Below are 26,670 nucleotides of genomic sequence, written 5' to 3'. Positions count from 1 at the left end.
CAGTAAAACAGTAACATCCAAATAGAAAAATAGACAAAGGAGAAGAATAGATAATTTACAAAAGAAGAAATTAAAATGCCCAGGAGTTTGAGACCAGCCTGGGCAACATGGTGAAACCCCTTCTCTACAAAAAATACAAAAATTGGCCTGGCATGGTGGCACATGCCTGTGGTCCCAGCTACTTGAGAGGCTGAGGTGGAAGGATCACCTGAGCCTGGGGGTGAGGTTGAAGCTGCAGTGAGCCATGATCACACCACTGCATTCTAGCCTGGGCTACAAGAGTGAGACCCTGTCTCAAGAAAAAGAAAATTAAAGAAATGAAATAAAAATGTCCAATAATAAAAATGTTCATACTTACTAGTAATGAGAGATGTAAATTTGATAGGGATGAGATTCATTTATTGTCTAGTAAGTTATTGTCAGCAGGATGAAAGCTCTCACAGATGGTTGTTAGAGGCATAAATTCATGCAACTTTTCTGGAAAGCAATTTGGGTGACACATATCAAATTTAAAAAAGTCTTGATCCTGTGATTTCATGTTTAAAAATGCATTGTAAGGAAATGATAGAGCAGCTGTATCAACGGGCTTTAAAATGTTCAAACTTTTGGATATAGTATACTCAGGGAATCAATCACAGGGCAAACTTGGAAATACAGTCAAAATTGGATATGAAATTTTGTTTATTCATTGATGTTTTATTTTAGTACTGACAAATTGGGAGGGGAAACTAAGTTCAACAAGTTAGTCTGAATACATATGATAGTATTAAAAGATATAAAATTATTAAGATCACATTTTGAATTTTTTTTCTTTTTTTTTGGAGACAGTCCCAATTGTGTCTCCCAGGCTGGAGTGCAGTGGCACAATCTCAGCTCACTGCAACCTCTGCCTCTCAGTTTCAAGCAATTCTCGTGCCTTAGCTTCCCGTGTAGCTGGGATTACAGGTGCGCAACACCATGCCCAGCTAATTTTCATTGTATTTCTGGTAGAGTTGGGTTTCGCCATGTTGCCCAGGCTGGTCTCAAATTTCTGGCCTCAAGCAATCCACCCGCCTCAGCCTCCCAAAGTGCTGGGATTACAGGTGTGAGTCACCACACCCAGCCACATTTTGAAAAATATTAAATAATAATATTAAAAAATTAAATATGCTAAGTTTTTTTTAAAGCAGGAAACAAAGCTATCTGTGCAGTGAATGTTATGTTGATATATACAAAGTGAAAAATGCTTCAACATGGTAACAGTAGCTCATTTCTGATGGTGAGACATGTTTTTTTCTTTTCTTCATGCTTTTTGCCATTTTCCAAATTTTCTATACCGGTCATGCATGGTTATATACTTAAAAAATACAATTAAACAATAAGATGTAGGGGGAAGCATTCCAACTATAATAGCAACAAAAGTCATAAATACCTAGTACATGGAAACATTTAAAATACCTATGAACATACCAGAACTCTACAAAAACCATGTGAAATAAACTAATCAGAAAACAAACAAACAAGAAATGTCCGCAAATCTTTTGTGGGAAATAAAAGAGGGCTCTTGACCTTCTAGGGATGAAGGGAATAGATTCAAAGGTGCCCGAGGACTTAGTCTGTATTAATGCTAACAACAGCCCTAAGCCAGACTTGGCTTTTCTGCTGCATAGAAATACATTCTGATACCATTTTTGCAATCCCCTCAGATACTTTCTGGCAAACAGAAATGACTCTGATGACGATTTAACAATTTTGCTATGATGGGATGTCCTTGTTTCTTGGATCATGAGAGGAAAATCACAGAAAGGCAATCTGTCAGAAACTGAGCATAGACTCTGACCCTTTGAAATGACAACATCACCTAAACATCTAACCTTCCTATATTTTCAGATGTTCAGCAGGTATTACTGGTACAAATGTAGTAAACAAGTGTCAGGGAGGCAGCTGTTACACCAAAAGATGCACATTCAATAAAGTAACAGGACTCTATGAAAAAGGATGTGAGTTTGTACTCCAATCCCGCCAGACAGAGAAGGCTTCTATAATGTTTGCACAACATGTTGATTCTGTAAGTACCTTGTTCTCACCCCTTCCCCCAGATTCTTATGAATTTAGTGAAGCTTTTACTCCAAGTGCTCCAAGGGAGAATCAAAGTTTAGAGAAATCATCAGTGAGCAGTGGATTATCTCTGGGACAAGCTGGGTGTGCAAGTCAAGGATAAAGTCCTGTCTTCCTTCCCCTCACCCTCCTCGTGTCCACGCTTTCTTCTCCATCATCTCCCTCCCACTAGTTTTTAGTTCAAGTGCTTAGGATTACTTTAAATACTCACAAAGGCATACAAGCACACACATTCTTACTTAAATAAGGACTTAACCCAGGGGGATTAGGCAGTTCCTTTTATTAGTTAATAAAGACATGATCAGTAGGCTCTTGATTTAACTTTCAGAGAGCTCTTTTCAGACTGCATGTTTGCTTTTGGTTGTTAACTGAAATTTTCTATCTTTTTAAGAGTGTTGGTTACATTAGGGAGTTTACACATAGTTTAAATAGCTTTAAATAGTTTTAAAATTCTTAATTTTTTTAATGAATAACTGGTCATAAAATGAACTTGGCCAGTTATTGATATTACTGCTAAATATATAAATCAGAAATTTTGCGCAAAATGAGATTGAAGGCATCAGTTAACTGACTTCAGTGGGAAGTCTCTCCTATCTTCCGGTCTCATATAAAATTACATTTTCCTTTTGGAATAGAGGGTGCAATAAATTGCAAGAGTCTGTTCAACAGGAATAGAGCATAAGTTTTTAAAATGTGATGCACCATGGCTCACCAGGCCCATCGTCCTTCAATTTGGCATTGCAGTCCATTCCCAGGCCTATTCAGAAACTTCCAGGAGAAGGCCCAGATTATATATTTTAAATTAGCCACAGAGTTAAATCTGATGCCTAGTCAGGTGTGGAAGCCTCTGCCTGGGGTTTACACAAATGTTTTTCAGGTCTTCTTCCTAAAAAGTATCCATATTGATAATATAAAAACATTACCGAAACACATGACCTGAAAAATGCACATAAAGAGAAAAATGTTGTACAACTAATGATTACTTTCTAAATTAATAGGATCCCAGATATTAGGATTTGTAATTGAATGATAATATTGTAAAGTCACTGAGAGGAGGAATCATGTTACTTTTCTTTTGTATACTATGCCTTAAAAAAAAAATCCCCCACATGCGAGAGATATAAATACTAGCAAGTGTTATATGACATAAGAAAGGGAAAGGAACCATCACTTATTGGCTGTGTTAGTATTGACCTTAGTGCATATATTCTCATTTATTCCCTGCATAATAACTATCACTATTTTGTAGATTTAATAATTCAGGTGCAGAGAGGTTAAAATTACTCAAAAAATAACAAAGTTATATTGAGTTTTTGTTATATGTCAGGCACTAGGGCTAAATTTTGAGGAAGCAAAATTTAGTAAGCAGGTTTCTGTAATAGATGGTGTATTAATTCATTTTCACACCTCTATAAACTATACCTGAGACTGGATAATTTATAAATGAAAGAGGTTTCATTGACTCACAGTTCCACATGGCTAGGGAGGCCTCAGGAAACTTACCATCATGGTGGAAGGCGAAGGAGAAGCAAGGCACACCTTACGAGGTGGCAGGAGAGAGAGAATGCAGGGGAAATTGCCGCTTACAAAATCATCAGATTACGTAGGAACTCACTCAATATCACAAGAACAGCATGGAGGAAACCATCTCGATGATCCAATCACCTCCCACCAGATCCCTCCCTCGACAAGTGGGGATTACAAATCAAGATGAGATTTGGGTGGGACACAGAGCCAAGCCATATCAGATGGATTTACAGTCCAGTAAGTGCACTTCAATGTTAAAGGGGCCTTACTGAAATTTCTACAAGATACCATGAAGCTATAAAGGGTGGAATGGAAATTCTCAGGAGGAAGAGTAGAAAATGGAGAAACATTTTGGAAGTGACTTTTTGGCTGAACATGAAGGTGGAGTTTACAGCGTAGAAGACAGAGGAGGAGCAATAGAGATGCCAAAGGCTGGCAAGTTTGGGAACTGACAGGCTATAGTGGGGTAAATTAGAGACATGGAATACACAGCCAGAATGAGAATGGAGAATGAAGCAAAGCTCCAAGTCATAGAGTTTGCCATTGGTATATGAAGAGCGGATTGTAATGTATGAACAATTAAAACAAAGGAGTAAGAGGAAAGACTCTCAGGCAGCTGTGAGGTGGACCAAACAGAGAGGAAACAAGATGGAAAAGTCACAAAGGAAACTGCAATCGTCTGAGGGAGGGACTGTGATGGCTTGGGTGATGGATATTTCATTGGAGATAGAGAAAAGATGATGAAATTGAGATATAGTGAAATGTATTGGTCTTGGGTACTTTTTAGGAGGGAAAAGGTAGGAAAACTTCCAGTTTCCTAATTTTGGTGATGGGGTGCATAGTGGTAACATCAAGTTAGGAAATACCTGAGGAGGAGGAGCAGATGGGAGAAAAGTGATAAGGTCAATAATGAACATGTGGAGTTTGAGGAGCATGTGAGACATCCAAGTGGATTTTGGAGAGAGCTGGAACATTGGGAGTTGAAGGTTGGAATATAGTGTGTTGGTAAATGAGTGAGAAGTAAGGAAGTGGAGTTTGGTGGTATAAGGGTGGAGAGATAAGATGGTTCCAAGAGAGGAATGCTGGAGAGGGTGCTATGGAGAGAGTAGTGATGGCTTGAAATGGTAAATTTGAGGAGTAGGAAGGAAACCAAAAAGAGGAGGTAAATGGATTGCTGAGGAGCACTAAGGGTCCAATGAGATTGAAGGCCTGGTTTAAGGTAGGAAATCTGCATTGTTACTGTGATTTTCCCCAGCACTGTTCTACAGTGATTGTGCAATTGAGCCAAGGTTATGCATTAGCAGAGCAGACAGGTCTAACAAATTATTAAATATTTTACCACATAGTTTACCATTATCTATATAATTTCATTGACAATTTCAGATAGTTGAATTCTGTACAGAACAAAACCACAACAAAGAAGCTCCAAACAAGCAAAATCAAAAATGCAATCTCCGAAGCACATGGGAAGTGATCCGTGATTCTGAGGACTTTAAGAAAACCACTCCTATGACAACACAGCCACCAAATCCCACCTTCTCATTGCTGCAGATTGGACAAAGAATTGTGTGTTTAGTCCTTGACAAATCTGGAAGCATGGCGGTATGTTCAATGAGTCTTGGTCTTCTGGATGCTGGTCACAGATATGCATGTTCTGGACCCTGACTCGGAACTAGTTGGGAACAAACATAACCCGAGGGCCAGAATAGTTACAACTGTAACATTGTCTTCAGAAATGCCCACTTCAACTTTGTTCAACAAAGATTCAGCATCAACTATCTCATTTGCCAAATTGAATTAATTTTCAATTTATGAACCAAGATCTGATGAATTATATGAGCTTAACATTTTTAATGTTTCACTGACAATATATAAGTCTATAGGTCCATAGTCTTATGTATTAGTCTGTTCTCATACTGCTATAAAGAAATACCCAAGACTGGGTAATTTATAAAGGAAAGAGGTTTAATCGACTCACAGTTCCACATGGCTTTGGAGGCCTCAGGAAATTTACAATCATGGTGGAAGGGGAAGCAGGCATGTCTTACATGGCAGCAGGAGAGAGAGAGAGAGAGAGTGCAAAGTGGGAAGAGCCCCTTAGCCCCTTATAAAACCATCAGATCTCGTCAGAACTCACTCACTATAACGAGAACATCCTGGAAGAAACTGCCCCCATGTTCCTCCCACCTCCCACCAGGTCTCTCCCTCAACATGTGGGGATTATGGGGATTACAATTTGAGATGAGATTTGGTTGAGGACACAGAGCCAAACCGTATCACCTGATACAGAACTTATCTAGAATTATTACTAATGCATTGAACTTTAATGATTATGTAATCTGTTTTCATCTTTTACTATTTAAACACTGGCCCTAAAATTCTACCCAAAGGTGCTGCTAAATATAAATAAGAACTTTTTCCCCATAGGATATGCCTCAAGTAAGCTTATGGTCATTTGCTCTACATTAAGGCAGCCACTTCCAAATTCCCTATGGCCTTTTCTGTTATTAGTCTTTCCATCTAAACGTAACCTGTTTTTCTTTTGCTTCTCCATTTAGACTGGTAACCGCCTCAATCGACTGAATCAAGCAGGCCAGCTTTTCCTGCTGCAGACAGTTGAGCTGGGGTCCTGGGTTGGGATGGTGACATTTGACAGTGCTGCCCATGTACAAAGTGAACTCATACAGATAAACAGTGGCAGTGACAGGGACACACTCGCCAAAAGATTACCTGCAGCAGCTTCAGGAGGGACGTCCATCTGCAGCGGGCTTCGATTGGCATTTACTGTGAGATGTGTTTTTCTATTGTAGTTTGGAATGTTTGCAATTTATGTTGCTTAACAAACTTCCATTTCCAGTGTTTCCATACATGCCTAGGGTCCAACTGGATGAGATAACCAAGGAGCAATATTCCATATTTACTTGGAGACTATTTAGCCACATGAAACAGAATAGGAGGTTGAAAGGGGCTGGCAGGCATAAGGTCTCAGAACCTTGCAGTGTCTTAGGCAGGTTTGCCCTAAGCCTGCTAGTTGGGCACATCACACTCAATAGTGCTGTTCCAGTTTCCCATGTGGCAGCAGGAATATGTAGTTTCCAGCTCACATGGCCTGATGTGGACAATGGGCTTGACCATTTCCTCAAGTGCTTTCTGTCTCTCTGACCATTTTGGTCCACTTTGAAGATCAGTTCCCTGAAAGTGGTTTCTATTGCATACACAGTCAGCTATGAAACACTTCTCCAGATGCCCGCATGCATCTGCGTTTTATTACCCCTGTCACCCACCCAAGCTTTGACTAAGGGAGCAAATAAGGGAGGAAAACAGACAATGAAATCACTGATGTGCTGTACCAAACCCTTGCTGTGCAAGACCCTAGGGGAGACGACTAATGCCAGATGGCGTGGTGGTGAAGAGAGAACCTCTGATTCTGCATCTTCCATTCAGAAGAGCGAGAGAGAGAGAGAGTGTGCAGTACACCAGTGGAATTTAGGATGCCCCCTGGAGTGGAGTCTGGGTGTGGGGTGGGAGAAGCTCATGTGGCTTCAGGGTGATGAGGCAAAGGACCTTGGATCTTATACTGTGTTCAAGATCCCTGCTAGTCCCTGCTGCAGGCCCTGGTCAGGTCTGCCCTGGGCTCCTTGCAGTGGTGTCTGCTGTGGCCATATGAGTTTGGCTTGTTCTCTTGGCTTGCTCAGGGCCCAGTAGTCCTCCTCCACTGACTCAGCCCCACCCTGGCTCTCCCTGTTGGAGCAGAGCCCTGAGCACCACCCTATCCTCCATCCAGCCTCTAGCCATACTGTATACTCCTCAGCCTCTGTGGCAGGATTATCCTTCTCTCACCTGCCAACACTCAACTCAGCTGTCTTCTGTCTCCTCTTTAGGATATGTGGAAACATTTGCCTGTTTTCCATGACACACAGCAGTTATGGGGAGTGTGACAAGAAAATCCAAATTGGGCTTCTCTGGCCTGCAGCTTAGTAAGGCCAAGACTGTGATCACAGCTGACAGGCTTCTGGGCTCTGGGCTCTTCGACACAGCAACAGCAACAGTCACTGTTCTGTTCTCTTCTAGGGAGTCAAGTTAGCCTCCTCTAATAGCTGAAACAGTGAGTGAGGCGGAAGCCTCCTCTGCCCTCAGCTTTCCCTTTCACCTTCAGAGGACGCCTTCTTATCTGAGATTCTAGGCCAGAGAGCTGCTTAGGCTTGATTTCTTGTTTCCCCTAATTCTGAGTCTCTCCTTCCACTCTGTTTAGGGGAAGAGTGGACTCTTGCTTTCTCTTCTTAAATAGATAGCATTATTCTTTTATCTAATTTTCCTCCCGTCCTAATCTTATTCAACATTGGCAGAAGGAGTATCCTCTCTATACCATGTAAATAAATAAATAAATAATCCAAATATACCAGGAATAGTTGAGACATAGGTGTCACAGGACAACTAGGAACTGAGGATTAACAGAAACGAAATGTTTTGCTTTAATCAGAAAGGCTGTTAAAAATATTGACAACTCATGTGACCTAGGTAATGACCAATCAGAACCAATGCCAGCCATAAATAGCTGGTATTGTCAGACTGGTGAATATCATGCAAGTTAAAGTCTGCCCTGGGTCTAATATCCCCCCAATGTAATCCCCGTTAAGTGAGATGGTTTCTGAAGGCATCTTGGAAGCTCTGAAAGCCTATCAAGGAGAGACCATGCGAAGAAAACTAGGAACACCTTCTTTGCTGTTTCCCCAGTGCTGTCTACCCCTAGAGTTGCCCTGCATCCCACACCATCCCTTTCTGCAGCAGACTAGCCAAGGGGAAAGACAGCGGTCAAGTTCCATGAATGCTGCTGGGTTAAGATTGTATCATTTCAAGACAGACAGATATTTGGTCATTCCCAGACAATTTTGGTTATTCCCTCTAGAATCTCTTTTCTCCTTTCCTGTAAGCAGAATTTTCATAAACACTTTGGCCACCCTAAGTCTGATAACTCATGCACTAAATTCTGTCCTTAGGTGATTAGGAAGAAATATCCAACCGATGGATCTGAAATTGTGCTGCTGACGGATGGGGAAGACAACACTATAAGTGGGTGCTTTAACGAGGTCAAACAAAGTGGTGCCATCATCCACACAGTCGCCTTGGGGCCCTCTGCAGCTCAAGAACTAGAGGAGCTGTCCAAAATGACAGGTGAGGGATGATTTGCTGAGATCCCCGGTATTGTCTCTCCTACTGGACTGTGAGCTCCAGTGAACTGGGGAGTGGGGGAAAGATGGGATGGAGAGAGATAGGAGAACCTAACTGGCTAACTAGCCACCCTTACCCCTGAATGACTGTTTGAATGGACTCTGCCCATTTATTTTAAAGCTTTGTGTCTAGGACTAAGGCAGCCTGGAGAAGATGGAACTAGCACAGCACTCTAGTGAGGACTCAGGACTTTCTTCCCGGGCCAGGAACCACTCCTTTCCAGTGGCAGCTGGCCAAGAGACCTAGGGGAGACAGATGACAAGCCACTAACTACATAACACCATGGCACAAGTGCTATATTAGCAACAGAAAGTACAATAAAGCACAAATAAGGGAGGCTTTAACTTTACCTGGAGAAGAAGCATTCAAGAAACAGGAGAAGTAGCAGGGAAGGGCAAAGGGCATGTTAAACAAGGCAAAAGATCACTCCCAAAATGGAATACAATGCAGTTCCTCCATAAAACCTTCACGTATTGTGTGTCTAACTCCCATACACAGACAGATGGTTAAAATAGATTCCATATGTCACCAGCTTCTTTAGCAGAGTAGGTGAACACATATTTTTCTTTTTTAACTTAGGGATAATATTGTGGATCTCAATTATTATACTGAGTTGCCTTCTGAGGCCACTAAAATGCCAGAGCTGTTTATTCCTAATACTACCTGTCCTAGGCTGGGTTTCTTAGAAGCAGAGCCTGAGACAGGGATTTGGGTCCATGCAATTTATAGGAGAGAGAGCTCTTAGGAGAAAAGGAAGGAGGAAAGGATAGGGCCAGGGAAGGAGCTAAGCACTGATGCAGACCTAGTCGGAGTCTAGCTGTGCCCACAGGGGACTCTGGAATGGAAAGTACATCACAGACTTGTCTCACCTTGAGGCAGGAGGGTGGCCTTTTGCACCATTGTGTCTATTAGTCTTTGGCTGTGGACTGTCAGAACAGGGCAGAGGAGAGGGGCATGTTATTTCTCTAGGTAGGGTGGCCCCTTTTGGTAAGATAATTCCCTGGAAGAGGAGGCAGCTATAAGCCAATGCCTAGAGCAGCTGGGAAGAGATGCACTTGGCTGGGTAAGGGGATGTGGGTGGGGCATCAACAGCCTTACTGAAATTATTTCCTTAAGTTCAGATGGAATTATAATAGTTAAAAAGTGCTTTCACATCAACTAACTTAGTGACACCTATTCTAAATAGCCCAGGACTGCCTGGCCTGGTGTAAAATCCTGTTTTTACAATATACTATTCCGTAACTGTCCCTTTGTCCACTGTTATTTCTTGCTGCTGTCACATATGTGCCTTTCCTCATTTAGAAGAAAACTCTAAAGCCACGTTTGTTGGAATTATGTTTCAAATAAGAGTAAATCGATAGTCCTGGAGTATGGCTTAATGACTTCTCTCATGTAAAAGTGCAGGACCTTTAATATGTAGATTTTATGACATCAATTTATATCATAAATTAATATCAAATCATATCAGAGATTCATGGCTGCTTTGCAGATAGTTGAAGTAGCCAGGTGACTGAGATGTTGCTGAAGCTATCATTTACTAAGATTTAAAAACTAGTGGCTGGGTGTGGTGGCTCACTCCTGTAATCCCAGAATTTTAGGAGGCCAAGGCAGGTGGATTGATTGAGCCCAGGAGTTCAACACCACCCTGAGCAACATGGCAAAACCCATCTCTAAAAAAAAAAAAAAAAAAAAAAAAATACAAAAATTAGACATGTTGGCATATGCCTATAATCCCAGCTACTTGGAAGCTGAGGTAGGAAGATCGCTTGAGCCTGGAAGGTGGAGGTTGCAGTGAGCCAGGATCACGCCACTGTACTCCACCCTGGGCAACAGAGTGAGAGCCTGTCTTAGAAAAAATAAATAAGTTAAAAAAAATAGTATCAAATTCTGAGTTAATGTAGGCACCTATTTGATGTTGATCTATTTATACTTTAATAACACAAAGGGATATTTATATTGTATGCTCTCTAAACAACAGCTAAAATGTTGCAAATAGTTGCTTTCTGGAAAATAATTTCTGAAAATGTAATTGCATTTTAGGAGGTTTACAGACATATGCTTCAGATCAAGTTCAGAACAATGGCCTCATTGATGCTTTTGGGGCCCTTTCATCAGGAAATGGAGCTGTCTCTCAGCGCTCCATCCAGGTTGGAGTTCTTAATCTTTGGTTTTTCATATTTACGCATAATCATAGCCAAGATGGAGAATTTAATGGCTAAAAGTTTTAAGTTTTCCACTCTTCTGGTACTGAATTAAAATGAAAATAGAAGGTCCAGCTTGATATTAAACATTATTCCTAAAATGCAACACTACTCATTTAAACAAGGCAATTAGTGTCTACTTGTTTGGAAGCAATACCAAGTGACTTCCTCACAGAAATCAGCAGATAAAATGTCATAGGTCCAAGAATTCTTTTTTAACATCTCTGAACAAGCAACTAGAGCAATATAATTGGCTCAGAATTTTCTTCAGAGTAGATCATCTCAATTACAAATGTTCTGGGACAAGTGTCCAGGGATTACTTGCTTTATTTTTCCATTACATCAAATTTCTGTTGTTTGCCAAGATTTACATATAATGGACAGAAAGTGCTTTGTACTGTAAAAAGCCAGCGGTGTGAGTCCAGACCCCTGGATCTTGGTCCTGGGTCTGCCATTAACTATGTGACGTAGGCAAAGAACTTCACCTCTGTGGACCTTCATTTCTCCACCAGGTATAGACAGAAAACTTCCAATGGCCCATCTGGTTCTAAAATTTCAAGGAAACCAAATTGCCTTTTAAAAGTCTTGAAACTATTAAGAAAAAAGAAAAAATGTATTTTTTCAATGCTCTTTTTTAGTAATTGCAGAAATTATTCACATTAATTTTTAAACTAGAGAGAGTGAACAATCAGCATTCACACTGGTGTGAATTATAACTTTTATGATGAAAGTTCAGATAAAGGTAAAGGAAAACTGTAATGTCAAAGCCTAATAATGAGAGATTTTGAAACCATAGGCTTTCTGGCTTACCAATGGAACATTTATTCAATCTAGGAAGACAGCAATTATACCCATCTGGGTTATTCTGGTTCAGATTTAGAAAATTAAATGCAAGGGCCTGCTTTGGAAAAGGGAGGAATGTCTCCTAGAAAAGTAATTAAAGTGATAAAAGGACAAGTTCACATTTAGGAAATTTCTGCCTATGATTTTTGTATTTAAGAAACTTAACAGAGAGAGAGAGAGAGAGAGATGGAGAAATGAGCAAGACTCATTCACCAGTGTGCCACAAGAACCAGATCTAATAGCCCTTCGCTTTCTCCACATGCCAGCTTGTGATCTACCTGTGAAACTAGGAAATCTGACTCTATGACCAGCCCACTCTGTCTTCTAATAGGTGCTAACTCTGAGACAATAGCTACCTAGGAGATAATCCTCAAAATCACATTTTCTAAAAAAGCCTTGTTAATCCTTCCTTACCTCACTCCCACTCTGCAGCTCCCTCATTCTATTCCAAACAAGCTGGCCTTGGCTTATGTCATTTATCTCCACAGGGCCTGCAATACTACCTGACTTAGCAATTAGGTAATTCAGACAATCCATGCGTGGGTAAAAAATAAGTCACAGTGAGTCCCCTTAAGGGTTCATAGTCTAATAAATAAGATGAGCTTCATATACCAATAAATATACGGCGAAGCACAATATGATGAATGTCGAAGGATTGATAGAAATAAAATCCTACAGGAGATCAGAGGAAGGGGAGATTTTTTACAACTGGTAAATGAGATGGACAGCAGAGAAACCTTCATGGAGAAAGTAATATTTGAATTTTGAAGGATGGGTAAGGCTTAGACAAACAGAGAAGACTAAGAAGGCTTAGATAAATGGAGAAGTCAAATGTAAAGCCTTCTAGGAAAAGTAAAGAGTATGATAATAAAGTCAAAGAGTCAGGGATTCACAAGGACCTTTTGGGGAGTGGTCTTGTTTGGGTGGAGGAAGGACAATTGTGGAAGCTAAGGCTAGAAAGGTAACTTAGAACTGCATCATAATTGCTCCTAACACCAAATCAAGGATTCAGGCATCACTGAAGTCTTTTTAATGGGGCACTGGGGAGACAGGGGCAGAAGGGAAAAGAACATGTGATGGGAGCTGTATTCTCCAGAAAGTAAGAGCTGTTTTTCTTAACAGCTTGAGAGTAAGGGATTAACCCTCCAGAACAGCCAGTGGATGAATGGCACAGTGATAGTGGACAGCACCGTGGGAAAGGACACCTTGTTTCTTATCACCTGGACAACGCAGCCTCCCCAAATCCTTCTCTGGGATCCCAGTGGACAGAAGCAAGGTGGCTTTGTAGTGGACAAAAACACCAAAATGGCCTACCTCCAAATCCCAGGCATTGCTAAGGTATGGAGTCAGCTTTTTTTCTTTCTCATAATTCAACAAGATAAAATAAAGTTTTTACAGAATAATTGTAGCATTTTAAATGCTGGTGGTTGCTAAAAGGAGAGTCAGTATTGAATCAAAGAGAGAACGAGGAAAAAAAATCTCCATCCAATGAAAATCACTCAGTATGCCAGCAAGTAAACACAAAGGAAATAGGTGATATTTTGTCCAGGTACTAAATGGAGAACCTTCAAATTACATAGTAATCAAGAATGCAAAATGATCCTCGACATTTTGGGATCATAAAAGTTATTTCCTTTATCTCAGAGACTTGTCTCTCATAAAACCAAGGCAACAATAAGCATATAGCTTTCAGACCTCACCATCCCCCTCCCACCCGCCGTGGAATTTTCTTGACAATGGGAATGATATAGTTAGTTCAAACACACTGAAGCTCCCCGTGGCTGACAGAGTATCAAACATGCACACCTCTTCTTAGATATGCTTCCAACATGCTTGTATCAGAGGCTTTTCCTGTACGTGACATTGAAGTCAGGTCTGTGTCACCTGAAGTTATTCATTGGAAATGTTTACATGTGTTTTGGTCAGGTTGGCACTTGGAAATACAGTCTGCAAGCAAGCTCACAAACCTTGACCCTGACTGTCACGTCCCGTGCGTCCAATGCTACCCTGCCTCCAATTACAGTGACTTCCAAAACGAACAAGGACACCAGCAAATTCCCCAGCCCTCTGATAGTTTATGCAAATATTCGCCAAGGAGCCTCCCCAATTCTCAGGGCCAGTGTCACAGCCCTGATTGAATCAGTGAATGGAAAAACAGTTACCTTGGAACTACTGGATAATGGAGCAGGTAATAACCCAAGAAATTGGAAGATATTTATTTCTTTTTCCAAGAAGCAACCAGGGAATGCCAAGAGCGCATGGTCTGGTGAGGGCAGTTAGACAGGCAAGGCAGCACAGCACTGAGGTCTGGTTGGGAGAGTTCTCCATTTCCCCACAATTCCTACATTTCAAAATGCTGGAAAACATGAAGGCTTCTGCAAGGCCCAAAACACATTAACAGCTCAAGCTCAATAGATTCAGTCTCTGGGGAGTTGCCGTAGGGTATTCCACAACCCCCAAAAAAGGAAAAGAGGAAAATTAATAACCATATTGTGTTAGGTGCTTTGTATATACACATACATACATACACACATATGAGTGTGTGTGTGTGTGTATACACAAATACATATGTACAAAGACATATATAACCTTTGTTTTTATAATATCTTCACTGAGGCTTTCACATTTAGAAAGCAGCAGAGATAGATTCAAGCACAGTCCTATATGATTCCTGTATCTATGCAGACTCTATATTAGCTTGCCCCAAAAGTGAAAATTCTGCCCATTATTCTTGTCTTTAAGAAGTCTATCAGGGAGAGAGAGAAAGAGAATTCTACAGTTTAAAAAAAAAAAAAAAACATGTCTGCTTACTGTGAAGCAAGTAACCTTAATAGAATGAATCCTGTGATGAATTTCCCACCTAAATCTACCCTGGGGAGAAGTCATGAATTTTATTAAATAATCATACAACATTTTTTTCTTCCACAGTTGCATATAGCAGTTTAATTTAGTTCAACAGATACTTATTGAGTAGTTACCTTGTGCTACATTGGGTGTAACACAGAAACTATACCATCTTAGATTTCAAAAGAAAGTCAACAATTCAAGAAGACAGAATGTATACATAAAACCACACACAGTGATAAAAGAAGTAAGCCTTACCCTCAACACGCCAAAATCTTAAGGTCTCTTGGAGCTAATGCTGAATTTCTTGTTGCTTTTAAAATTCATAGCCTACATATGAGTTGGAAACATACAAATACCCTCCCCGTTACCTTTAGGATATTTATTAATTCCTTCATTCTTTATCAAGGTGCCGATGCTACTAAGGATGACGGTGTCTACTCAAGGTATTTCACAACTTATGACACGAATGGTAGATACAGTGTAAAAGTGCGGGCTCTGGGAGGAGTTAACGCAGCCAGACGGAGGGTGATACCCCAGCAGAGTGGAGCACTGTACATACCTGGCTGGATTGAGAATGGTAAGTAATTTGTAATAACACACCTGGCTTGTGCAAAAGCATTGGTTTCAAGAGGAAACTATTAAGCCTGTGGGGCAGAATGGTGCATGATTAAATCAGGGTTTCTCAACCTTGGCACTATTAAGATTTTGAGCCAGACAATCCTTTGTTGTGGAGGGCTATCCTGCACATTGTGGCATGTTTAGCAGCATCCTTAACCTCTATCCATTATTTGTCAATAGCAATTCCCTAGTCATGACAATCCAAATTGTCTCCATATGTGGTCCACTAACCCTTAGGGGGGGCAAACTAGCCTCCAGCTGAAAATCACCGGATAGAACATAGCTTTTGACTGCCTTACTTCAAAGCCCAGCCCTCTATCAAATACAGTATTTTGTGTAATCTTTTTGTACTTCACTCTCCTCTGTTGTAAAATAAGGATAATAATGGCAGCTACCTCATAGGATGGTCACACAGAATAAATAACTAAACACATCTAACAAACTGTTCCTGGTAAATAGGGTTTAATAAAGGTTTTATCATTATTTTAAAAACACTTCTAATGAAGTTCTTTCCATTGAAGCATTTCTAATTTATCCTAATGAATCTGTTCCACAGAATAAAAAAGTAATAATTTAGGGTTTGTTATCTACATCAATATCATTATCCAAGTCCACTGTCTGTCTTTCCTCTTTTCTCCTCCTGCTCAGGCCAGGATGCATAGTAGATGAATTTCATGCAGGCCAGCACACTGAGCCCACGTGTAAGCACGTGGGAAAATTATGTCCATGAAACAGACAGTCCCATACCACTTTTGGTTACAAACACTTGCCCTGGACTAGAGAAGGAATTGAGACCAAGTTTGTGTCCCAGTGGGTTCCAGGACTAGTCTTCCATCAATCTCCACCCTGTCCTGGGCAGGCTTTTTCCTGAGGTTGGTGTGCGGGAAGGAGAAGAGCTCCTTTGAGAACCTTCCCACTGTCATCTTTACTTGGGTGTGTGCTTAGTGAAGAGAGGATTCAGAGACACATGGTGTCCCTCATGCAAAGGTGATAATAGAGGGAAATGTTTTAAAAGATGCCACTGCATTTCTTTTTTTTTTTAGACAGTCTTGCTCTGTCACCAGTCTGGAGTGCAGTGGCGCAATCTCAGCTCACTGCAACCTTCACCTCCCGGGTTCAAGTGATTCTCCTGCCTCAGCCTCCCGAGTAGCTGGGACTACAGGCACGTGCCACCATGCCCAGCTAAGTTTTGTATTTTTAGTAGAGACAGGGTTTCACCATGTTGGCCAGGATGGTCTCGATCTCTTGACCTTGTGATCTGCCCGCCTCGGCCTCCCAAAGTGCTGGGATTACAGGCGTCAGCCACCGTGCCCAGCCCATGCCACTGCTTTTTGAGTTAGGGGAAGGAGGCAGAAGAGGACTGGTTTAGTGGCTAAGTCTAGCCTTATCGCAGCATTTTACTTACAGTAATATATTTCATTCTTGTAAGTATCCCTTTTTAAAGATGGGGAAACAGAAGCTAGAGAGCTTATGGGTTCATATAACTAATAGTGTTAGTGCCTGGCATAACAGTAGAAGGCCATGTTCTTCCCTCTATCCCTCGATAAGTCTTAATGGCAGTCTCTACTGGTGCTTTCAACATGAACCCTGAACCTGCTAGAGCATTCACTTCATCTTTGCCAAGACCAGATTAATGGCTATGAAGATTAAACGGTCTTTAACAGATAAAAATTCTATAAAGAGGTAGAGTTTATGAGAAAACAAATTCTAAGTAATGCCATGTTAGGATCTTATGAGATATTTTTATTGAAAAGAAAAGAGAACCTGAGAACTCTACAGATTGAACAGACCAGGGTATTTTTTAAATTCCAGGATTACTTTTATACATGTCTTCAACAAGAATGTGAATGAAATTGGGATCACTACAAGAACTAGATTCCTATGCATTCACTGAGAAAATGAGAAGTCTTTCAAAAGCACAAAATTTTGGAACCCTAACATAAAACATTTCATTAAAAACTGAAATGTAATAAGAAAAATGAAATACAAACATCAAGAAAGTGAAAGAAATATGCATAAACAATCAAGGCATTCTTGGAGGTCCAGTTGATTAGTTGCCAAATAAATAGGAAAGATAATGAAACTCACACTATTATTTAGGAGGAATACATTTCTTGAGGCAGTCTGAGGATTAAAACACTTAGTCTTTAGGCCCGGCACAGTGGCTCACTCCTGTAATCCCAGCACTTTGGGAGGCTGAGGCAGGTGGATCACCTGAGGTTAGGAGTTCGAGCCCAGGCTGGCCAACATGGTGAAACCCCATCTCTACTAAAAATACAAAAATTAGCTCGGTGTGGTGGCACATGCCTGTAATCCCAGCTACTCAGGAGGCTGAGGCAGGAGAATCACCTGAACCCAGGAGGCAGAGGTTGTAGTGAGCCAAGATCGCGCCACACCAGCCTGGATGACAAGAGCGAAACTCCATCTCAAAAACAAAAACAAAGAAAGGAAGGAAGGAAGGAAGGAAGGAAGGAAGGAAGGAAGGAAGGAAGGAAGGAAGGAAGGAAAAAACAGATGTAGTATTTAAACTGACCTTGTGGAAAGACAAGATCAGGATGGGCAAAAAGATGGGAAAATAAGCAATTTCAGGACAAATGTCATGAAAATAAATTCCAAAAGGTTATTCCACTAAATATCCAGGAAATATCTAAGAGATAAAAAAAAAAAAACTGTGATTCTCTGTTTTCTCTTTTCCCTCTGATGAAACCATATTTGTGGTCTTGTCTCCAAATATTTAAAATTAATTCTGTGTGTGGAAGGAAAGAAGCAGAAGTGGGGAACAGGAAGAGGGTGATCTGATAAGAAAACAGACGGAGGTGTCACCATTTAGTGGTGTTGCTTACCATATTTTGAGTATTTTTTTTAATGCAGATGAAATACAATGGAATCCACCAAGACCTGAAATTAATAAGGATGATGTTCAACACAAGCAAGTGTGTTTCAGCAGAACATCCTCGGGAGGCTCATTTGTGGCTTCTGATGTCCCAAATGCTCCCATACCTGATCTCTTCCCACCTGGCCAAATCACCGACCTGAAGGCGGAAATTCACGGGGGCAGTCTCATTAATCTGACTTGGACAGCTCCTGGGGATGATTATGACCGTGGAACAGGTGAGCTGAACCTGGTATGGACCCTGTAAAGGAGTTTACCAGCCAAGTAGAAGAGCAGAAGCGGGTGAGGCAGGCAGCCGTGTTCTGATACTTAGGGGGCAGAAGGCAGGAGGGATCTTGCCGGTCCTTTGAAATGAGGGATAAATGTATTTAAAGAAGAGAGATTTAAAACCTGAAAAACTGGTATACTTTGGGAGTAAGAGGCTTCAGCCAGGAAAGGTAAACCTCACTTTGTTTCTGAAATCTTGCCAAACTGTCCTTTGACAAACTCCATTTTCTGGGTAGCAGTGACTCCTGGGGAAGAACTGGAAATAGAGCATAGATGTCTGCAGAGCAGAGCTCTTCTGGAAGGAACCTCAGGTCCTACCAGACTTTCTCTCTCAAAGTGCGGTCTGTGGACTGCAGCATGTAGATACCATGAACACTTGTTAGAAAGTGTTTTCAGATCTGCATTTTCAGATCCCTGGGTGATTTGTACACACATTACAGTTTGAGAAGCATTGGTGCAAACTGCCTCTATAAATAATAAAACAATAAACAGTTGTTAAACAGTCTCTTCTTTCTGCCGGGCACTATGCCTAGAAATGCTGACCAAGGCTTTACGTCATGCCCAATCCAGTTTTACGCTTATCACTGTGTCATTATATACAAACAAGAATGTAAAAGAGATAGTAACCCTTGTAAACAGGACCATCAGTTCATTTATTTGGGAACCTTATGGGGTGATGATATAATTTCTCATAGACTTTTAAAGCTTTTTAAATATTTTTTAAAGCTCTACTGCTTAAGAAGTTTCTTTAAGATTTCAGAATTAAAGTCACATTCTTCTTTTTTCTTTTTAGCTCACAAGTATATCATTCGAATAAGTACAAGTATTCTTGATATCAGAGACAAGTTCAATGAATCTCTTCAAGTGAATACTACTGCTCTCATCCCAAAGGAAGCCAACTCTGAGGAAGTCTTTTTGTTTAAACCAGAAAACATTACTTTTGAAAATGGCACAGATCTTTTCATTGCTATTCAGGCTGTTGATAAGGTCGATCTGAAATCAGAAATATCCAACATTGCACGAGTATCTTTGTTTATTCCTCCACAGACTCCGCCAGAGACACCTAGTCCTGATGAAACGTCTGCTCCTTGTCCTAATATTCATATCAACAGCACCATTCCTGGCATTCACATTTTAAAAATTATGTGGAAGTGGATAGGAGAACTGCAGCTGTCAATAGCCTAGGGCTGAATTTTTGTCAGATAAATAAAATAAATCATTCACCCTTTTTTTGATTATAAAATTTTCTAAAATGTATTTTAGACTTCCTGTAGGGGGCGATATACTAAATGTATATAGTACATTTATACTAAATGTATTCCTGTAGGGGGCGATATACTAAATGTATTTTAGACTTCCTGTATGGGGCGATAAAATAAAATGCTAAACAACTGGGTATACATGCATAGAAACTATCCATTCAAACCCAAAAATGTAATAATCGAGTCTTTTATTAATGAATTTAAATACTAGAAAGAAACAGGGCTTGCATCAATAAATGGAAGTATGTTTTTATTTGTTTTAAGGAGCTTTGCCAGTTAAAAACAACATGCATTTGCAGAAATCTAACAGAGTTGCTAAAAGTTGTTTGATTTCTTTTGGTGAAGAAAAGACCAATCTAAAGTATTTAAATATAAAAGACATGGCTCGTTTTATAGGAGTTTTGGACCAGCATCACCAGGAATATGTCTTATTTTCTCTAAATTTGAGCAATGATGGTGCATTTAAGGAAGAGATGGCATTGAAGAAAGAAAGAACAGCACAATGAAAGTTCCCTAGGCACAGAAATGAACGTTATGTGCATGAAATTACAAGAGTTAGTGATGCTTTAAGCCATGGCAGTGGGGATAAGGTGGGAAAGGTAGCTTCAGGCCAGGTGTGAAGGGAAAGTGATTGAGAAATAAACATTTATTGTGTACTTTGTCCAAGGGCCCGACTAATGCCTTATATGCATTAGTTTATTTAATGTAATTCAGTTCTTTCAACAAATGTTCACCAGCTGCTTATTATTTTCCAGGCCAATGCTAGGTTCTAAGGATAGAAAGATGAGTAAGCATTGGCCTTTCTCCTGTACACTAAAAAGAGCATTTGAGGATTTATTTTTGAAATCAGGAGGCAGATATGCTCAGAGATATGCTTGAGAAGGGGGTCTTTAAGAACCACATGAAGACCTTAATAAGTGTGAGAAAGACCAGCAGCATGACAAATGAAAGGGGAAGGAGAAGAAGAGGAAAAAGCATTGCAAGTGTAGGCCTAGCAGTATGGCGGTCCTCGTGAAGGACTAGTCACAGATTCCAGTGCCTGCAGGTGTAGATATTCCTCTGAAAATTGTTTCGAGTTCCCAGTTATTAGTACAATGAGTTCAAGATGTGGGTGGCTCTCTTTATGATTGAAAACAAAATATCTAGCATATCATTTCTGTGTAGACTCAAAATTTCTTTATTTGTAGACCTTTCTTATTTCAAAACCAGATTTGAGCCATCTTAGTGATACATGCAATAAACATAAAAATAAAGAAATAAAATATATGATAAAAACTAGAAGAAGTGCTCAGGTATAAACCTATAAAGAATACGGGGGGGGGGGGTGGGGAAACTAGAGGAAAAACCACCACATCAAATGCATAATATAATGTTCTGTAAATTGCTACAGCCAAGTCACATATTTCACTTTGTGACAAGTAGGTAGGACAAATGAAGTGTATATAGTAACAAGATTAACAGAGTCTATAGTGAAAAGCAAGCCAGAAGCAGCTCAGGAGAAGCATGGCTTTTCCTAGTCGTGAGACCCACAAGAAGTTTTATCTGTGGATCCTCAGTTTATTAGGGCACTGTGATGTTAAGGGCCGCAGCCAAAGCAGCAACCGTATAGTAATCATAACAACAAGTTTAATATAGGGCTAATTACTTCCTTCACTGTAAGCCAAAGGAGTAACACCACAGCATTGTTCAGGAAAGGCAATTATACAGGGACCCAAAAAATGCAGGCCTAGCAATTAGCTCTTGAGCTTGCCCCAGAGGTAAAATTTGGAGTGAATGGATTGCATATCCTTCAGGCTGTTTCCTAGGACCCGTATTTCTTACATATAAATTTGTTATAAAAACTGAACAGTAGAGAGTTCCAAGACTAGGAAGACCCTGATGTTCCCAAAGTCAGTACTGTTTATTGAGGGCACAACCAGTTGCTTTGCCAGCCAAATGGGCAGAGGGTTGTTGGGGGTGCATGGCAACAAATTCAAGCTTGTATACAAGGCATTTGAGGCCGGGGCATGGAAAAAGACGGAGGCACTGTGTGTATGTTATTTGTGCATGGAAATGTAACTCCTTGACCCTGAAAACGGGACAAGGAGTGGAGTGTGTCATGAGGAACGCTGAAAACAGTCTCCTGAGAATGTGGTTTGAATGCTTTTACAAGGCCACAGGTGTGTCACGACCCGACCTCAAAAGGCCATCTAGTGGATGTTTGTAGTTTAACAAGCCCTTTCAATAAATACTTGGCGGATGGATTCTGGGGTGACACTCTCTCAGAAGAGTGGTCCGCCGCTCCGCTCAGCTGGAATTGTCTGAGAACTCATTCTTGGCGTTCACTGCAAGCTATAAACTCTACAAGTGGTGCGCCCGAAGTGATCGCCTTGAAGTTGCACGTGAAGGAGGAAAACTCCTTAATTTTTGGGGAATCCCAGTAAGGGACAGTCCTGATTCCCATTAGGAGGACGGGACCCACGCGTAAAATACCAGGGGTTGGGTCATCATGGGTCAGGAAATGACCAAAGAACAGAAAGTATTTTTTAAAACAGTGCAACAGCTACTTAAGGCTATCCAGTGCACTGTAGAGCCTGGAGCTCTACACAAGCTTATGCTTTTAATTCGGCAGGGATGCCCTTGGTTTCCTGATCAAGGAACCTTAGATTTAGAGTGGGAGCAGGTAGGTCGCTGCCTGAAAAGAGGATATGAGCAAATGTTACTATTTTGACCACCTGGGCGCGCTGGTACGCTCTGCGTTGTATCCTCTTTATCTGCCAGATTGCGGTGAGTCAGACCGCCCATTATCTCTACCTGAAAGGAATTCAGAAGATTTAAAGGGAGAGATTCCTCTCCCCTCTTCATTCCCTTCTATGGGGAATAAAGAAGAGATTTTTTCCAGTGAGGAAAAACAGGAACCAGAGCAGCAGGGGGGTGCTCCTCTCTCTACTTCATTCCCTTCCGTAGGACATGAGCAGGATATTTTTTCTAGTGAGGATAAGGACGGACCAGAGCCTTTTCCTCCCCCTATAGAAAAGCCATTGCCCTCCTTTCCTCCACCCTTAAAGGGACCTGCATTTGTTGGCCCCGTTCAGCCAACAGCGCCTCCCATCCCCCTTAAGGAGATTGGAGACTGCCCAAGGGACGGTTCTTAGATAAGACCCCCGGTCAGGGAACATCTGTATGATCGGGTGTCCGCTTCTCCTTGACAAACTTCCCTGCTGGAGGGGTCCCTCCAAGAGGGAAGGAAAGTGGCTGAGTATGATTGTCTTCCTAATACGCAAGTTCTCATTTCCTACTTCCAGCATCAGCCTTTCTGGCCTTGTCGGTTTTCTGTTTCCCTGGAGTATAAGGGGAACTTACATGCTGCCTCCTGGGTTTTATCCTAGATAGCTCTGGCTTTCTTGCTGCCCACAGAGGCCTGGGGCAGGAGAGTTGCTAAGATGCCATGGAGTGCCCATTTAGTCACTTGCAGTCTGGGCAGGTTGCCCCTTTCTGGGTTTGTGGTGATGGAGGAGAGGTCAAGAGGTACAGACCGAGTCTTCGGGTGGCTGCAGGCAGCTCCAGCCGGGTCCTGAGGATCCGCCTCACCATGGTCACATGCCTTAGTAACCGTGCCCGGGAAGTGGCCTGCTGCTTGCTGTGCTGCTGCTTTTCCTACTTCTGCCCTTCCCTGCCACCCCTCGCATGTCTCAGTTGTCTTCCCTGGCCCCCTAGGGAAAGGGCTAAGAAACAGTCCATGTGCACCCCGACCTTACTAGCCTAAGGTGGGCAAAGTAGTGCGGAGGAGCCTAGAGTACAGAGCCCTGGGGGAGGAGCCCGCTAATAAGGGACGCTCTCCGGTAGCCATATGCTAAATGCTAACTAGGCTGAGGTGGATGAGCTCTGCCAGCTGCTGTCATCGTCAGAAGATAAGACGCAGCAGTAAGGAATGTTTGTTTCGCTTTTTTATAAAATGTTTAAAAACACTGGGGCTAAGAAACTTCAAAGCAGACACTGCGCTGCCTGTCTGCTCCTCCCCTGAGCCTCTCTGCTTGAGGGTGGTAAAAATAATAAAAAGCGCAGTCTATTTTCAGTACCTTACCTAACAGGGTTGGCTTCAGGCGTAGGTGGCCTAGAAGATAAGCGGAGTGGTTTTCTCCCAGCCGGTTACCTTCTTCCCTCCAGCCTCTGCGCTTACACACGCACTTTACCACCCGGTCATTCTTTGGCCTCTTACTGCCACTTGTAGTCTTCCTTCCTTTCTTTCAGAGTAAGGGCAGCAACAAGTGGCAAGCTGTTAAAAACAGAAGCTACCTAAGGAGCCCAGACCGAATAAAAGAAACTGGCCACAGCCCTACTTTCCCAAGCTCACTTCTAAGACATTCCATCTAAAGGCTGATGCAGGAAAATGGCCAACACCAAAGGACATTTTAAAAAGTTTTTTGGGGTTTTTTCTTTTCTTTTTTTTTTTTTTACATACTTAAGCTAACTCAATGCAGGTTTATTATCCTGGCGACTTGCAGTCACATTCTAATGACTTTCAAGGGCCAAAATATAGTAAAAATCATTTAAAATATCCATCGCTTCCATGCCTTAGTTTAACAGGTAGGCTTTATCTTTTGCCATCTCTGTATTTTACATCTGTTATGTACCTGTCTCATAATCCCTCTAAACATACACAAAAGACAACAGATTTAATAGCTTCTCTTCTCATAAAGGGACGCCAACGTTGCGTCCAGCTGTCAGGATATGACCCTGCTACTCTTTCCTACCTTTAAGCAAGGAACGATTTCATACTCTCTTAGCTCGTGATCTTGATTGGCAAGTAGCAATGGCTGACTTTATTCGTAATATCAGCTTCAATTTACCAGCCTCTAAGCTCCTGAACTTTTTACAAACTATGCCTGTGAAATTTGTATCTATTGTTGTCTCTGAGCCTTTACTTCATGCCATCACTCTCTTTACAGATGGTTCAGGAAAAACTGGAAAAGCAGCTATAGTGTGGCAAGATGCCATGCAAAACTGGCAGTACAGAATCCAGGAGCATTTTAAAAACTACACAACAGGCAGAGTTAGGTGCCTTGATATTGGCCTTACAAATTTTCCTCACCAAGACGTAAATATACTTAGTGATTCCACTTATGCGGTGTATAGTATTACTCATTTAGATCTTGCACATGTGAAGGGCATTACTAATGAACCCCTACTAGCTTTGTCTCTTGCAGCGCAAGACTCCTCCTTGCCAGTCATCACCCTCTTTACATCACACATATTCGCTCTCATTCTGGGCTATCTGGTCCCTTGTCAGAAAGGAATGCTTGAGCTGATGCTCCGGTACGACCACAGATGTGGTTTGCAGATTCTCCTGCATTTTTGCGAGCTCAAGCTGATCATGCTGTTTTTCATCAGAACGCCCGCAGTCTTAAACAACAGTTTCATTTGACACTTGCTTAAGCTCACATGATTATTAAAACTGTCCTGATTGCCAACAGCATTCTCTTTCCCCTTTTTCCTTAGGGCTTGGTGCCAACCTACGAGGTCTGGTGCCTAATACTATCTGGCAAACTGATGTTACTCAGCAACAATCCTTTGGAAGTTTTAAATTTCTCCACGTTACCATGGACACTTATACAGGCCTTATACATGCTACCCCCCAGACTGGAGAAAAAAACTAAAGATGCATTTGCTAATTTGTTTAACTCTATTATAACTCTAAGCTTTCCACACACTATAATAACTGATAATGGACCTTACTATCTTAGTGCTCAATTTGCATATGCATTGCAACTTTGGCACATACAACACAAAACTGATATTCCTTCTAACTCAGCCAGTCAGGCCATTGTTAAATAAGCTCATCAAACTCTTAAAATATATCTTAATAAACAAAAAAAAGGGAATATGGGGCTCTGTTCTCGAGACTAGGACCTGTCGGAGAATCAACCAATAATGACAATGATGACTCAGAAGTCACCTAACATTACCTGGGGACAGCTAAAGAGATTGGATCAACAGGCATCTATCCTGCTTGCAGCTGTGGAAGCCCATGCAACTGCAGAGAATCGGTTTCTTATGTATCTGTGGCAACTGGGGAAACTTCTGAGAAAGTAAGACAGACATGGATGTTGGGGTGGCTGGTAATTCGTATACTTTGCCAAGTGGGATCAGCTCAAGAACATGTTTATTGGAGTCATGTTCTAAATCCCCGTGTTTTTAATGTTATTACATGGTGGGATGCTGACCCACCTTTGTCATCTAATGACACTTCTTGGATAGGAGGTCGATGGATGCTCTTGTCTTACCCCTTAACTGAAAATTTGGGATGGATTAAACTTAATTACTCCTTGATTTTATTGTCTAGCAATCCCCCTATTTGTTTTTCCACAATAGCACATGATAAGTGTGTCATTCTCAATCTTCAGGAGTATCTTTACCATCAGTCCAAAAGGGATACTAAGCTTGCGAACTTGACCTTTATTTCTGCTGTTACCACTAATCTTACTGAGGTCTCTAATGAAGCTACACAAGGGTCTGATCTTCCTATATGCCATCTGAGTAGAGACTGACAGTATAAGTTTGATGTCGTCCAGTGTTCACTGCGCAGACAGCCTGCGCCACATCAAGGGCCTCTGTTTGATAATGGGGTCCCCGTGGTAATCTTATGTGTGCCAATCAGACTATTGGATTTGGAGTCCTTCCAATAGTTTTGTCACCTGGTCAGAGTATGGGCTTTCAGGACCAATATTATAACTAACAGGGAAACAGGCTTTAAGCCCTGCTCATACCGAAATTTGGAGACTAGGACTTCCTTTTATTGAATGGGTTCTTTCACGTGGTGAGTATATTACTAGTGGTGGCAACTATACCCTCTCTTTGCATAATAATGTTACTGACACAGTCCTGATTTGTACTATGCACCCCTATA

The 26,670-nt window shown here is 41.3% G+C and overlaps 1 protein-coding gene across 1 annotated transcript in view; it reads left to right on the top strand.

The window, feature by feature from the left end:
• CLCA1 (chloride channel accessory 1) overlaps window positions 1–20,045 on the top strand; it is a 31,466-nt gene extending 11,421 nt beyond the window's left edge. Inside the window, exons 5-14 of the mRNA XM_009424615.5 lie at window positions 1,870–2,047; window positions 5,008–5,226; window positions 6,183–6,410; window positions 8,622–8,796; window positions 10,894–11,000; window positions 13,020–13,235; window positions 13,824–14,085; window positions 15,151–15,321; window positions 18,234–18,473; window positions 19,316–20,045. Coding sequence (XP_009422890.4) covers window positions 1,870–2,047; window positions 5,008–5,226; window positions 6,183–6,410; window positions 8,622–8,796; window positions 10,894–11,000; window positions 13,020–13,235; window positions 13,824–14,085; window positions 15,151–15,321; window positions 18,234–18,473; window positions 19,316–19,707 — 2,188 coding nt within the window. The 3' untranslated portion in view covers window positions 19,708–20,045. The remainder of the gene's footprint in view (window positions 1–1,869; window positions 2,048–5,007; window positions 5,227–6,182; window positions 6,411–8,621; window positions 8,797–10,893; window positions 11,001–13,019; window positions 13,236–13,823; window positions 14,086–15,150; window positions 15,322–18,233; window positions 18,474–19,315) is intronic.
• The last annotated feature ends 6,625 nt before the right edge of the window (window positions 20,046–26,670 follow it).

Source organism: Pan troglodytes, chromosome 1 (assembly GCF_028858775.2).
Source record: "Pan troglodytes isolate AG18354 chromosome 1, NHGRI_mPanTro3-v2.0_pri, whole genome shotgun sequence".
Taxonomy (NCBI): domain Eukaryota; kingdom Metazoa; phylum Chordata; class Mammalia; order Primates; family Hominidae; genus Pan; species Pan troglodytes.
This window is presented reverse-complemented; position numbering and strand designations above follow the sequence as displayed.